Source organism: Geotrypetes seraphini, chromosome 1, assembly GCF_902459505.1.
Source record: "Geotrypetes seraphini chromosome 1, aGeoSer1.1, whole genome shotgun sequence".
NCBI classification, from domain to species: domain Eukaryota; kingdom Metazoa; phylum Chordata; class Amphibia; order Gymnophiona; family Dermophiidae; genus Geotrypetes; species Geotrypetes seraphini.
Genome location: NC_047084.1, coordinates 236,518,401 through 236,533,442, shown reverse-complemented (window position 1 = coordinate 236,533,442; position 15,042 = coordinate 236,518,401). Strand labels below are relative to the sequence as shown.

The window sequence follows — 15,042 nt, the reverse complement described above, 5'->3', positions numbered from 1 at the left end:
GTGAGCAAGTGCAAAGTAATGCATGTGGGTAAGAGGAACTTGAACTATAGCTGCTCGATGCAGGGTTCCATGTTAGGAGTCATCACCCAGGAAAAAGATTTAGATGTCATCGTTGAGGATACTTTGAAATCATCAGCTCAGTGTGCAGTGGGGGCTAAGAAAGCAAATACAGCATATTTACGGATTACGAGCATAATCCATTCCAGGAGCATGCTCATAATCCAAAATGCTCGTTTATCAAAGCGAGTTTCCCCATAGGAAATAATGGAAACTCGCTTTGATGCGTTTTCCCCCCCCCCCCCCCCCCGAGAACCGGCATTGCTCCCCCCGAAGGCCCCCCCTGCGATCCGGCACCCCTCCCTGCGATTCGGCACCCTCCCCGTGATTGGGCACCCTCCGCCACGATCTGGCACCCCCCGACGCGATTGGGCACCCCCCCCACCACGATCCGGCACCTCCCCCAATGCAATTGGGCACCCCCCTCCGCTTCTTACCCTCATCTGGGCACCAGCAAGTCCTATGCTTGGTGCCGGTGCCCGAAGATCGGCCTCCTGCTCAGATGCTCAAGGCCCAGCAGAAGAGGAGGCCGATCTTCGGGCACCGGCACCAAGCACAGGACATGCCGGTGCCAGTGCCCAGATGAGGGTAAGAAGCGGCCGGGGGGGGGAGTGCCCAATCGCAGCGGGGGGGGGGGTGCCCGATCGCAGCTTGGGGATACCCAATTGCATCGGGGGGGTGCCGGATCGCATCGGGGAGGGTGCTGGATTGCGGGGGGAGGGTGCCGGATCGCGACGGGGAGGGTGCCGGATTGCGGGCCATGCTTGGTTTCTGACGCACCGATTTTGCAAATGTTTTGCTCGTCTTGCAAAACACTCGTAAACCGAGGTACCACTGTAGAATGTAAGAATTATCAGGAAAGGTATGAAAAACAGATGAAAATGTTATAATGCCCTTGTATCGCTCTATAATGCAGCTGCATCTCGAATACTGTGTGCAGACATGAATCCTATTGAGAACATCTGAAAGATCTTAAAGGACAAGATGCATGACTGCACAGTCATAAACAAGTGGCAACTAATGGAGAGACTGATACAAGAATGGTTCCACAACAAGAACCTCAAAAAGTATGCAAAGAATATGATTGAAGGCATGCCAGATCGCATAAAGGCAGTGATAATGGCACACAGTGGATGGACATTACACCGACTAATATCCAAATTTTACATAAAATTTAAGAAATGTTATAACAATTGTTATGAGTTTCATTTTAATGTACTAAACATGTTTTGTTGTTAGATTTTACTCTTTTCTTTATTTTGCAATGAAATATCCAAGTCATTTTCAATAACTTATGTTATAAAATTCATAATAATTTGGCCATAAATGTAGCTGCCCATTGCTCAATGAGTTAAATTTAAAGTATATTGGTTGATATTACATTATGGAAGTTCATGGATAGCAACATCATTAGAGAAGCTCATGTAAACCGCTCTGAATTGACTTCCCGGTCATTAATAGCAGTATAGAAGCTTTCGATAAACTGTTGCATATTCATGATGTAGATGTACATAAGAACATAAGAAGTTGCCTCTACTGAGGCAGACCAGAGGTCCATCTCGCCCAGCGGTCCGCTCCCGCGGCGGCCCATCAGGCCCATTGCCTGAGCAGTGGTCCCAGACTATCCCTATGACCTACCTCTACTCCTATCTGTACCCCTCAATTCCTTTATCCTCTAGGAACCTATCCAAACCTTCTTTGAAGCCTTGTAACGTGCTCCGGCCTATCACAGCCTCCGGAAGCGCGTTCCATGTATCCACCACCCTCTGGGTGAAAAAGAACTTTCTGGCATTTGTTCTAAACTTGTCCCCTTTTAATTTCTCCGAGTGCCCCCTTGTACTTGTGGTTCCCCATAATCTGAAAAATCTGTCCCTGTCTACCTTTTCTATACCCTTCAGGATCTTGAAGGTTTCTATCATGTCTCCTCTAAGTCTCCGCTTTTCCAGGGAGAACAGCCCCAGCTTTTTCAGTCTGTCAGTATATGAGAGGTTTTCCATACCCTTTATCAGTTTAGTTGCTCTTCTCTGGACTCCCTCAAGTATCGCCATGTCCTTCTTGAGGTACGGCGACCAGTACTGGACACAGTATTCCAGAGGCGGGTGCACCATTGCACGATACAGTGGCAGGATGACCTCCTTCGTCCTGGTCGTGATACCCTTCTTAATGATACCCAACATTTGTTTGCTTTTCTTGAGGCTGTGGCGCACTGTGCCGACGCCTTCAAAGTTGTGTCTACCATCACTCTCAGGTCTCTTTCAAGGTTGCTTACTCCTAGCAGTGATCCCCCCATTTTGTAGCTGAACATTGGGTTCTTTTTCCCTACATGCATGACCTTGCATTTCCCTACGTTAAAGCTCATTTGCCACTTTTTGGCCCATTCTTCTAGTGTCGTTAGGTCCCTTTGCAGATCTTCGCAGTCTTCCATGGTTTCAACCCTGCTGTAGAGTTTGGTGTCATCCGCAAATTTAATAACCTCACATTTTGTTCCCGCCTCCAGGTCATTAATAAATATATTGAACAGGAGCGGTCCCAGCACCGACCCCTGCGGAACTCCGCTCGTGACCCATTGCCAGTCTGAGTAATGGCCCTTTACTCCAACCCTCTGTTTCCTACCTGCCAGCCAGTTTTTGATCCATCGGTGGACCTCTCCTTGCACCCCATGTTTCCACAGCTTTTTAAGCAGTCGTTCGTGCGGTACCTTGTCGAAGGCTTTTTGGAAGTCAAGGTAAATGATGTCAATGGATTCCCCTTTATCCACCTGGCTGTTTACCCCCTCAAAGAAGTACAATAAGTTTGTGAGGCATGACCTACCCTTGCAGAAGCCGTGCTGACTCGATTTTAGCTGTCCATTGTTTTCTATGTGTTCACAGATGTTGTCCTTAATCAGTGCTTCCATCATCTTTCCCGGGACCGAGGTCAAGCTCACCGGCCTGTAGTTTCCAGGGTCCCCCCTTGAACCCTTCTTGAAGATGGGTGTGACATTTGCTATTTTCCAGTCCTCCGGGATCTCTCCAGTTTTTAAGGATAGGTTACATATTTGGCGAAGTGGCTCTGCTATTTCGTTCCTTAGTTCCTTGAGTACCCTTGGGTGAATGCCATCCGGACCTGGCGATTTGTCGCTCTTTAGTCTGTCTATCTGCCTGAGGACATCCTCTTGGCTTACCTCTAGTTGGAAATTCTTTGTTCAGAATTAACCAGTGCATACATTATGTTCTTAACTGCTAATTCCCTCACTGGATGTAACTCTATCAGAGACCCAAGATTATGGAACTCACTTACTGAGACCTTATTGTTGAGAGTTCTTTGAATCAATTTCAAAAAAAATCTGAAGTCATTTTTTCTAAAGAACTTTGATTGATTTTAATCTTACATTTTAGTATCATATTATTTAAATTTTATTGTAAAATGTGGTTATGTAGATTTTTGTTTATACACTAGCATTGGTATGTTTATCATATGTTTGATTATTAGGCATGTATACAGTACATGTTCACTGCATAGGATGGTCATTAGAAACAAGAAAGCAGATAAAGGCCAAATGGCCCATCTAGTCTGCCCATCCGCAGTAACCATTATCTCTTCCTTTCTCTAAGAGATCCCACGTGCAGTGGCATAGCGTGGCTGAGAGGCGCCCGGGGTGGTGGTGCCCTTCCTCCCCTTGTCACTGCCCCCCTTTGCTCTTTCCCCAATCCCGCTTGCTGCGCACGTTTCCACCACTTCTTCCAGGAGACTGTTCCACGCATCTACCACCCTTTCTGTAAAAAAGTATTTCCTTAGATTATTCCTGAGCCTATCACCTCTTAACTTCATCCTATGCGCTCTCATTCCAGAGCTTCCTTTCAATTGAAAGAGACTCGACTCATTCGCATTTATGCCACGTAGGTATTTAAATGTTTCTATCATATCTCCCCTCTCCCGCCTTTCCTCCAAAGCATTGATATCTTTAAGTCTGTCCCCATACACCTTTGACGAAGACCACATACATTTTAGTAGCCTTCCTCTGGACTGACTCCATCCTTTTTTTTTTTTTTTATAGCAGCGGTTATCAATCAAAAATGTATGTGTAAGTATTTTTATTAAAGGTTTCAATAAAGTGCTAGAACAGACATACAAATGGCCAAATCAGAGTCTCTTACATGAGCACAAAGCAGTCCCCAGCCCCCCTCCCCCCATGGCTATTAAGTCAAAGTCCAGTAACACATCTGATGGCAAGAAGTCCTCGTCACAAATTCAATAATCTACCACGAGCATGGAACGTAAGGTCCATCCAAAATGCTCCCAAATCTGACAAAAGCGACGACCCAGGCCCCTCTCAAGATCACCCACTTGTCTCCACTCCAAAGTTGCATGTACAATCATCAAAGATCTCCATTGACTGTAAGAGGGCGGGTCCTGGGACAACCAGTTAGTCAAAATAGCTTTCTTGCCCATCAGCAACACCCTTGGCACAAAGGCCGTCATCCATTTCGGTTTTGGCGTTGTTTATTGTATAATATCCAAATAACACTCTTGGTGTTGGAGACCACCTCCGGCCCCAGAGGGAAGTTGTATAGAGGCCAAGGCAATGCCAAAACTGTTGAATGCGGGGGCAAGTCCATAGCATATGTCCCAAAGAAGCATGAGCCCGAGCACACTTAGGACAATTATGATGTAGAGTGATTCCCATCCGTGATGCGCGCTCAGGTGAGATGTAGAGCCTCATAACAATCTTCAATTATAATTCCCAATGCAGAACATTTGAGGACACCTTCTTGATGTTTTTCAGCACTCGTTGCACCTGGTTTGCTGTCAGTGAGTATTGCAAGTCCTCCGCCCAGGTTGCTGCTAAAACATCCAGATTCGGCCCCGGTTGACAATTCCCGGAGGCTTATAAGGTGAAAATGACTCCATCCTTTTTATATCTTTTTGAAGGTATGGTCTCCAGAATTGTACACAATATTCTAAATGAATTCTCACCAGAGTCTTATACAGTGACATCAACACCTCTTTTTTCCTGCTGGCCATACCTCTTCCTATGCACCCTAATAATAACTTTAATTTTAAATACCGCTATACCACAAACAGTTCAAAGTGGTTTAGAGGAAGAGACTATCAGGAAGCTTTTTAAGGTTACATTAGTGTATTAAGATACATTAGTATGTTAAGATTGTTCAAATTTATCTAGAAGTGGTCTAAAAGTACATCAAGACGGGAGTGGGGTCAGAGAAATTTGTCAAAGAGAAGTTTTGATTGACTTCCTGAAAGTTTGATAAGAAAGTGCATTTGAGATAAAGTTGGTTAAACATTTGTTCCATTTGCCTGCTTGGAATGATTTTTGGCCATCTTAAGATCATCACATACCATCACACTCAAGTCTTGCTCTTCTGTCGTGCACATAAATTCTTCACCCCCTAAATCAGGGGTGCCCAAAAGGTCGATCGCGATCAACCAGTAGATTGCAAAGGCAACGTAAGTCGATCGTGGAGTCCATCCCAGGCTCCGCGATAGACTCATGTTGCCTTTGCATTCTGTTCTCCCTGCTTCCCCTGTGTTCAAGCGCCGGGCCCACAACCTTCCCCCCCTGATGTCAATTCTGACGTCAGCGAGGAAGTTTAGGGCCAGCCAGTCACTGCCTGGCTGGCCCAAAACTTCCTCTCCAACATCAGAATTCACATTGGGGGAGGGGGGGAAGGCCTGTGGGCCTGATGCTTGTATGCGCCTGGCCTGGCATCAGGGAAGCAGGGAGAAATTGGTGGTGGTGGCTTGGGGGCAGGGAGAGAGAAAGACAGAAAGAAAGGGGGGCAGGGAGAGAGAAAGAAAGGGGGGCAGGGAGAGAAAAAGAAAAAGTTAGACTCATGGAGGGATAGAGAGAGCTGTTGGAATGAGGTCTGGAGGAGAGGAAGCATTCAGGAGGCAGAAAGAAAGAAATATTGGATTTACAGTTAGAAGAAGGAAGTGCAACCAGAAACTCATGAAATCACCTGAGAGCAAAGGTAGGAAAAGTGCTTTTATTTTAAATTTAGGGATCAAAATGTGTCCGAATTTATATCTGCTGTCTATATTTTGCACTATGGCCCGCTTTTACTAAACCACGATAGCGTTTTTTAGCGCAGGGAGCCTTAGCGTCGGGAGCAGCATGGGGCATTCAGCACAGCTCACTATGCTAGAAACCGCTATTGTGGTTTAGTAAAAGGAAAGGGGGTATATTTGTCTATTTTTGGATAGTTGTTACTGCGGTGACATTGCATATTTTAAAGTCATCTGCCTTGACCTCTTTGAAAAAAATCCCAGAATATAAATGATAATTAACATTTTCTCTACATATTGTGTGCTTTGTGTTTTTTAAAATTTTATTGTTGGTAGATCATTTTGACTTGGTCATTTTAAAAGTAGCTCGCAAGCCAAAAAAGTGTGTGCACTCCTGCCCTAAACTGTACTGTTCCTTTGGATTTTTGCAGCCCAAATGCATGATGTTGCATTTCTTAGCATTATCCCAGGACAAGCAGGCAGCATATTCTTAACGTATGGGTGACGTCACCGACGGAGCCCCGGTACGGACACTTTTAACTAGAAAGTTCTAGTTGGCCGCACCGCGCATGCGTGGGTGCCTTCCCGCTCGACGGAGGAGAGCGTGGTCCCCAGTTTCTTCGTTTCCGCGGAGCGAAGAAGACGCATGTGCTTTCAACGGCTGTGAAATCTCTGTTTTTGCCTTCCCGCTCGCGCTATTTTCTTCCTTTTTTTTGTTCTTTTTCCTTCGGATTTCGTTTTTCGTTCTAACTTGCAAAAAAAAAAAAAAACAACTTTGTTTTTTATTTATTTTTCGGGCCGGCCCTGGCGGTGCCTGTTGCCACCATACAGGCCTCCGGTTTTGATTTTGCAGAGGCCGTGTTCCCCTTCATGCCCCCTCAGCCAGGCTTTAAGAAGTGCCAGCGGTGTGCACGCCCGATATCTCTCACTGACCCGCACAATTGGTGCCTACAGTGCCTGGGTCCAGAGCATCGGGCTGACACCTGCACCCGCTGTGCTACTCTTAAAAAACGTACTTTGAAAAATAGACAGATCCAACAGAATATCCTTTTCGGTACCGGATCTGCCATGGAATTGGCCGCGCCTTCAACGGCGCCGCAAAAGTCGGCACCGACTACTTCGACGACGCCTGATCCTTCCTCGGGGTCGCTGGCACCAGGTAAGCCGGCTAAGAAGCCTTCCACTTCCCTTGAGCGCCCTCCTGCCACACCAGCGACGCCGGTCCTCCCGGCATCACGCCGACCCCGCAAATGCTCCGCCCCGATTTCGGTGAGTGCCTCGTCATCGGCATCCTCATCGCCGGGGCATGGAGCGGCACCTATGGTACCGACAAAGAAAAAAGCGGTACCGGTGCCCCCTCTGGACGACCGCATTGCGGCCATACTCCAAAGCCAATTGCAAGAGCAACTGCAACAGCAACTCCAACACTTGTTGCCCGCAATTTTGGCCCCACTCCTTCCGGTACCAGACCGGCCCGAGCCTCGCACCATACCGCCGGTATCGACACCATCGGTACCGTTGAACACCTCCATGCCGGTACTCGCGGCTGAACCACTTAATCCTCCAGTACAAACACGCTCTGATGCCGACCCTCCCCGACATCGAGACCGACACCAGTCCCCCCGAGTCCAGGACCGGCATCGATCTTCCTCCCCCGGTACCGTCTCGATGCGCTCTGGCAAATCTCTCTCTAAGACTCGCCACACTGAGCCGCCCGCACCACCATCCCGTCCTGCGCACACCGACGTCAGGGACCCGGACTTATGGGAAGAATCCCCACCTGGTACCGATGATGAGGCTTCTTCAACGGACGAGGAACCATCGATGGTCGATACCAGTTCCAAACCTGAACAGTCCTCATTCACAAAATTTCTCAGGGAAATGTCGGCGGCTCTGTCGATCCCTTTGGAATCCGACTCTAAGAAGTCCCAGGCTTTCCTGGAAGCCCTGGACTTCGAACAACCTCCCAAAGAATTTTTAAAGTTACCCGTCCATGACATCTTATGGGAAACTTTTTACAAAAACTGGGAAAATCCTCTCACGGTACCGGGTGCCCCTCGAAAACTGGATAGTTTATACAGGGTCATTCCTATCCCGGGGTTCGACAAACCTCAACTACCCCATGAATCCCTTCTAGTGGAGTCCACCTTGAAGAAAACCCAGGGCTCCAGTGTTTATGCCTCCACCCCTCCTGGCAGAGAGGGCAGAACAATGGATAAATTTGGCAAGCGCCTTTATCAGAATTCCATGCTTGCCAACAGGGCTAATAATTACACCTTCCACTTCTCCTTCTATATGAAGCATTTGGTGCAACAACTCTCCTCCTTACAAAAGTACATCCCTGAGCGTAAGATCCCGGTTTTCCAACAACAAATCTCCAGTTTGCTCCAACTCCGGAAATTTATGGTGCGATCCATTTATGACTCTGTTGAGCTGACCTCTCGAGCATCTGCCATGGCTGTTGCCATGAGGTGCTTGGCCTGGCTGAGAGTTTCTGACCTCAACATTAATCACCAAGACCGCCTGGCTAACGCACCTTGTCTTGGTGATGAACTATTCGGGGAGACCCTGGACTCAACTACCCAGAAACTATCAGCACACGAGACCAGGTGGGATACCCTAATCAAACCTAAAAAGAAGACTCCACCTGCTCGCCCCTACAAACAGCAGTCTTCCTACCAACGCAGGTTCTAGGCCAGACCTCTCAACCCGCCTCAGCAACAACAGCCTCGCCGGCCTCGTCAGCAGCACCAAACTCAGGCACGTTTACAGTCTCACCAACCTGCCAAGCCTCTCCCACAGTCGAAACCATCTCAGCCCTTTTGACTCTTTTCTCCAGGGCATAGCCAGTCTCCCGCCATCATTGCCTCTTCCTCAGCCGATAGGAGGCCGCCTTCAACTCTTCCTCAACCGTTGGGAGGTCATTACATCAGACCTGTGGGTCCTCAACATCATTCGCCACGGCTGCTCTCTCAACTTCCAGACTCTTCCACCAGACAATCCTCCCATAGAGTCTGTTTCTCACTCCTCTCAATCCCCCCTCCTCCTGAGGGAGGTCCAATCTCTTCTTCTTCTCAATGCCATCGAAAGAGGTACCCCCAGACCAAAGGGGTCAGGGATTCTACTCCCGCTACTTCCTGGTTCCCAAGAAGACAGGAGACCTCCGTCCCATCCTCGATCTTCGGAACCTCAACAAGTGTCTGGTCAAGGAAAAATTCAGGATGCTCTCCCTTGCCACGCTTTACCCTCTTCTCTCTCATCACGACTGGCTATGTTCCCTAGACCTCAAAGAGGCCTACACTCACATTCCAATCCATCTGACTTCACGTCGCTACCTCCGATTTCAGGTACAGCACCACCACTATCAGTACAAAGTGCTACCCTTTGGCCTCGCATCATCGCCCAGGGTGTTCACCAAGTGCCTTATTGTGGTGGCAGCCTTCCTCAGGTCTCACAACCTCCAGGTGTTCCCATACTTGGACGATTGGTTGGTGAAAGCTCCTACGTCTCCGCTTGTGCTACAAGCCACTCAACACACCATCTCTTTCCTCCATCTCCTGGGGTTCGAGATCAACTACCCCAAGTCACATCTCCTCCCCACACAGCGACTTCAGTTCATTGGTGCCGTCCTCGACACCACTCTGATGAGGGCGTTTCTCCCCTCAGACCGCCAACGAACCCTGCTCCATCTCTGCCGTCAGGTGCTCCTTTGTCGCTCTATTCCGGCTCGGCAAATGATGGTCCTCCTGGGCCACATGGCCTCGACAGTCCATGTGCTTCCTCTGGCACGACTCCACCTCAGGACACCTCAATGGACTCTAGCCAACCAATGGTCACAAACCACGGATCCTCTTTCTCATCCCATCTCTGTGACATCGTCTCTTCAGCAATCTCTTCAATGGTGGTTGAACTCCTCAAATCTTTCCAGGGGTCTACTCTTTCATCTACCCCCTCACTCCATGATCATAACCACAGATGCCTCCCCCTATGCATGGGGAGCTCACATGGGAGATCTTTGCACCCAGGGACTCTGGACCCCTCAGGAGCATCAACATCACATCAATTTCCTGGAACTCAGGGCCATGTTCTATGCTCTCAAGGCCTTCCAGCACCTTCTCTATCCTCAGGTTCTTCTCCTGTGCACAGACAACCAAGTCGCCATGTACTACATAAACAAGCAAGGCGGCACCGGATCTCCCCTCCTTTGTCAGGAGGCCATCCGCATCTGGACCTGGGCCACGGCCCGCAGTCTCTTCCTCAAGGCCGTCTATATCCAGGGCGAACAGAACTCCCTGGCCGACAACCTCAGCCGCATCCTTCAACCTCACGAGTGGACCTTGGATCCTCCCACACTCCACTCCATCTTTGCTCTCTGGGGCACTCTTCAGGTGGACCTCTTTGCAGCTCCTCACAACCATCAGCTGCCCCAGTTCTGCTCCAGACTCTACTCTCCTCATCGTCTGACCCCGGATGCATTCCTGCTCGACTGGACAGATCGGTTCCTCTGTGCCTTTCCTCCACTGCCTCTAATGTTGCGGACACTATTCAAACTCCGCAGGGACAGAGCCACCATGATTCTCATCGCTCCTCGGTGGCCTCGCCAACACTGGTTCTCCCTCCTGCTCCAGCTCAGCTCCAGGGAGCCCATTCCTCTTCCTGTATTTCCTACTCTACTTACACAGCAGCATCAGTCTCTACTACATCCCAATCTGTCCTCGTTCCACCTGACAGCTTGGTTTCTCTCGGGCTGACCTCTCCAGAGAATCTGTCTCAGCCTGTCCATCGTATTTTGGATGCCTCCAGGAAATCGGCCACCCTCCAATGTTACCATCAGAAGTGGACCCGGTTCTCCTCTTGGTGTCTACTTCATCATCACAATCCCACCTCATTGGCGGTGGAAACTGTACTGGACTATTTGCTTTCTCTCTCCGACGCTGGCCTCAAGTCTACCTCAATCAGAGTCCACCTCAGTGCCATCACTGCGTTTCATGAGCCTGTCCTCGGAAAACCTCTCACGGCTCATCCCCTGGTTTCCCGGTTCATGAGAGGCCTCTTCAATGTCAAACCACCGCTGAAGCCTCCTCCAGTCGTCTGGGACCTGAATGTGGTCCTCTCAGCCCTCATGAAACCTCCATTTGAGCCTCTTGCCCCAACTTCACTCAAATTTCTGACATGGAAGGTGCTTTTCCTCATTGCCATCACCTCTGCCAGGAGGGTTAGTGAGCTGCATGCACTGGTTGCTGACCCACCTTTCAGGGTTTTTCACCATGACAAGGTGGTTCTGCGTACCCATCCTAAATTTCTTCCCAAGGTGGTCTCGGACTTCCACCTCAACCAGTCCATTGTATTGCCTGTCTTTTTCCCTAAACCCCACTCTCATCCTGGGGAACAGACGTTACACACGCTGGACTGTAAACGTGCCCTGGCATACTACCTTGACCGTACCAGAGCTCACTGCACGTCACCTCAGCTTTTTCTGTCCTTCGACCCTAACCGTTTAGGTCGTCCTGTCTCTAAACGAACGCTTTCCACCTGGCTTGCTGCCTGCATTGCGTTCTGTTATGCTCGGGCCGGTCTCTCACTGGAAGGTGCTGTCATGGCCCACAGGGTCAGAGCTATGGCTGCTTCTGTGGCTTTCCTCCGCTCCACGCCCATCGAGGAGATCTGCAAAGCTGCCACTTGGTCCTCAGTTCACACATTCACTACTCACTACTGTCTGGATGCCTTCTCCAGACGGGATGGGCACTTCGGCCAATCTGTGTTACAAAATCTATTTTCCTAATGGCCAACCATCCCTCCTCCCTCTCTGTTAGCTTGGAGGTCACCCATACATTAAGAATATGCTGCCTGCTTGTCCTGGGATAAAGCACAGTTACTTACCGTAACAGGTGTTATCCAGGGACAGCAGGCAGATATTCTTATGACCCACCCACCTCCCCGGGTTGGCTTCTTAGCTGGCTTATCTTAACTGGGGACCACGCTCTCCTCTGTCGAGCGGGAAGGCACCCGCGCATGCGCGGTGTGGCCAACTAGAACTTTCTAGTTAAAAGTGTCCGTAACGTCACCCATATGTTAAGAATATCTGCCTGCTGTCCCTGGATAACACCTGTTACGGTAAGTAACTGTGCTTTACAGCGTAGCTGCCATTTTCAGACCATTCCTCAAGCTTCGCTAGGTCTTTATTCATGTTATTCACACCATCCGGGGTGTCTACTTTATTGCAGATTTTGGTATCATCCGCAAAGAAGCAAATCTTACCTGAGAGCCCTTCAGCAATATCGCTTTTAAAAATGTTAAAAAGAACAGAACATTGAGTCATACCACTGGTTAACATCCCTTTCCTCAGAGAGATCTCCATTGACCAGTACCCTATGTCAATGTTCCAGTAGCATCTATCATCTGCGCAACTCTCGACGCTCATAGGAACTCTATGAACGTCGGGAGCAGTGCGGCTCCCTAGGTGCTAATAACCGCTATCGTGGTTTAGTAAAAAGGGGGGGGGGGTGTAAGTTTGTTATGTTTGTGGGTTTATATCTCGCCAAATCCTCCTAAGCAAAGTTCAGGGCAGGTTACAAATAGATAGTCAAGGTTACATGATAACAGCAAATAGTACAATTCCAGTCATCTTGTGTCGTGATATGGTACATCAGTCAATGTTATATCAGTAGCAATACAGTTATAGCGGTTGTTCAGCATATGAGATAGGTGCCTATGTCGGCTAGGTGTACTGATGTAGGTGCCTAACTTTAGGCGGACTGTATAGAATTTCCCCGAGAGTTTCTTCTGCATACAGGACTCAACTTCAGATTTGGCAGATATGGCCTGCCTGGTTGCGGCGAGCAGCAAACCTGGTCCCAGCTGCTCAAGGAAAATACTTATATCTAATTTTTATGGGAAAGGGTAGTGATGGAACAGAATCAAAGAACTTGCAGACTATCTGAAAAGTTCTTTGGGTGAGTTTTTGACATTGTTGATCACTTTTATGAAGAAGGCTTTCTTGCAGCAATGATAGTATGTTGGTTGATTGCTTAGTGTTGTCAGCATTTATTTCTGACTGCTACACTGATTAGTGCCATTTTTTTCTAGCCTTCTGAACTCAGAAATTTGTATTCATTTATTTAAAGATTTAATAATTTTTTTAAAAATTTTAAATCGATCTTACATTGTTGAATGCAATTTTTACTGAACTCTATTGGCAGTTTATATAAGCACTGAATCATTTTCCTTTTTTTTTTTGCTCTTTCAGTTGCTCCACTTTGTTATCTATACCATGAACCTTCGAAACTCTATCAAGTGTTCCGTGAGATGTATGTACGCTTTTTCTTCAGACTACATTCCATTTCTTCTCATCCCTCTGTAAGTTTATGAGGCTATTACATTTTTTAGTTGCATGAAGTGATACAATGATTGTTCTCTACCTGTATATATGTAAACTTCTTTGAACATATAACCACAAAAAGGCAGTATACAAGTTCCATTCCCTTTCCCTATTTCTTTTGCTCTGTGGTTAAAGAAAGACTATCAACACAACCCTCTTTTTATATTAAAACTGTTTTTTATTGAAGGAAGAAAGTATACATCCAAAGAATATCAAAGTATACAATATTAACAAAAACAATCATATTAAGTAAAGCCATACTATACATCCTTCAAAGTTTTTAAGTTTAATATATCCTATCCCCCCCTATTGTCTGAAATGAACCACCTGCATAAGTAGCAACCCCCTGGTCTTAATAGGGGAATTTTAACTGAGATGCGAAGGGAGAAAAAGATGCACACTAGGTACTAGTGCTGCCCGATTCAGGGGAAAAAATTTTGATTCGATTCGATTCAGCCTATTGAATCGATTTTTCAATTCGATTTTCCTGCCCAATTGGGAGTTTTTTTTAAAACATCCTGGCGGGTTTATTTTATAGCCTCTTCACCCCTTTTATAGCCTCTTCACACTCTTTGCCTTCTCCTAACCACACTGGCGCCATGGTGTAAACAAAATAAACAAACAAAAAAGACTTTTCTTCTCTCTGTTCAATCCTAGCTCATGTTTGCGGTCTAACACCAGATCTGACAGGATACACGTTTCAAATCTGACATATTGTAATCACAAAACAGAAAATAAAATTATTTTTTCTAACTTATGTTGTCTGGTCATTATTCAAATCTTGTCGGTCCCAGGCTCTGGTTGTCTTCTGATAACTTGCTTGCCAGGGTCTCCTTCTTTCTCCGTGCTAACTATCAATCTTCTATCTCTGTCCTCCCATTCCATTTCCCTTCCCTCCCCTGGAGGTCTGGCATCTTTCCTTTTTTTCATCTCCATCCATAGATCCACCTTTACTCAACTACCCTTTCATCCAGCATCTCTCCCTTCTTCCCCACCACTCCAGGGTCCACCATCTCTCCCTTTCTGTTCCTTTCATCCCTAAACCCCATTGTCCACCATCTTTCTCCCTCTGTTTTTAGACCTATTATTTCTTCCCCCCCCCCCCAAAGTTCGGCATATGCATGTCTCTTTGAACTCCCCTCCCTCCATGTACTTCTACACCAGGGCCCCTTCCCCTGAAGGCCTACACCCCACCCCTGAAGGTCTGCCTGTCCCTGGTGAAGACCTACACCCCTGAAGGCCAGCCTGTTCCCCCTGAAGGCCTACACTCCACCCCTGAAGGCCTGCCTGTCCCCCCTGAAGGCCTGCACCCCCCCTGAAGGCCTACACCCCACCCCTGAAGGCCTGCATATCCCTCCCTGAAGTCCTACACTCCACCCCTGAAGGCCTTCCCCCCCCCCGAAGGACTGCACCCCCCCCCCAGAAGGCCTGCGTGTTCCCCCTGGCCTCCCAGCATCAATTTACCTAATTTCAGCAGCCTGCATAATATCGCTGGTGCTAGTGATCTTTGCAAGCTGCCATATGTCTTCGGCGTTGTCTTCTCTTTGCCGTGGTCCTGCCCCTCCTCTGACATCACAAAATATGAAGATCTTCACACTGAT

The 15,042-nt window shown here is 47.9% G+C and overlaps 1 protein-coding gene across 4 annotated transcripts in view; it reads left to right on the top strand.

Annotated features, from left to right (window-relative positions):
* The window catches only part of TBC1D19 (TBC1 domain family member 19), a 318,950-nt gene that overhangs the window by 255,804 nt on the left and 48,104 nt on the right, over positions 1-15,042 (top strand). For all 4 annotated transcript variants that reach the window (XM_033947994.1, XM_033948011.1, XM_033947985.1 and 1 more), the window contains one exon: positions 13,310-13,419. In XM_033947994.1, coding sequence (XP_033803885.1) covers positions 13,310-13,419 — 110 coding nt within the window. The remainder of the gene's footprint in view (positions 1-13,309; positions 13,420-15,042) is intronic.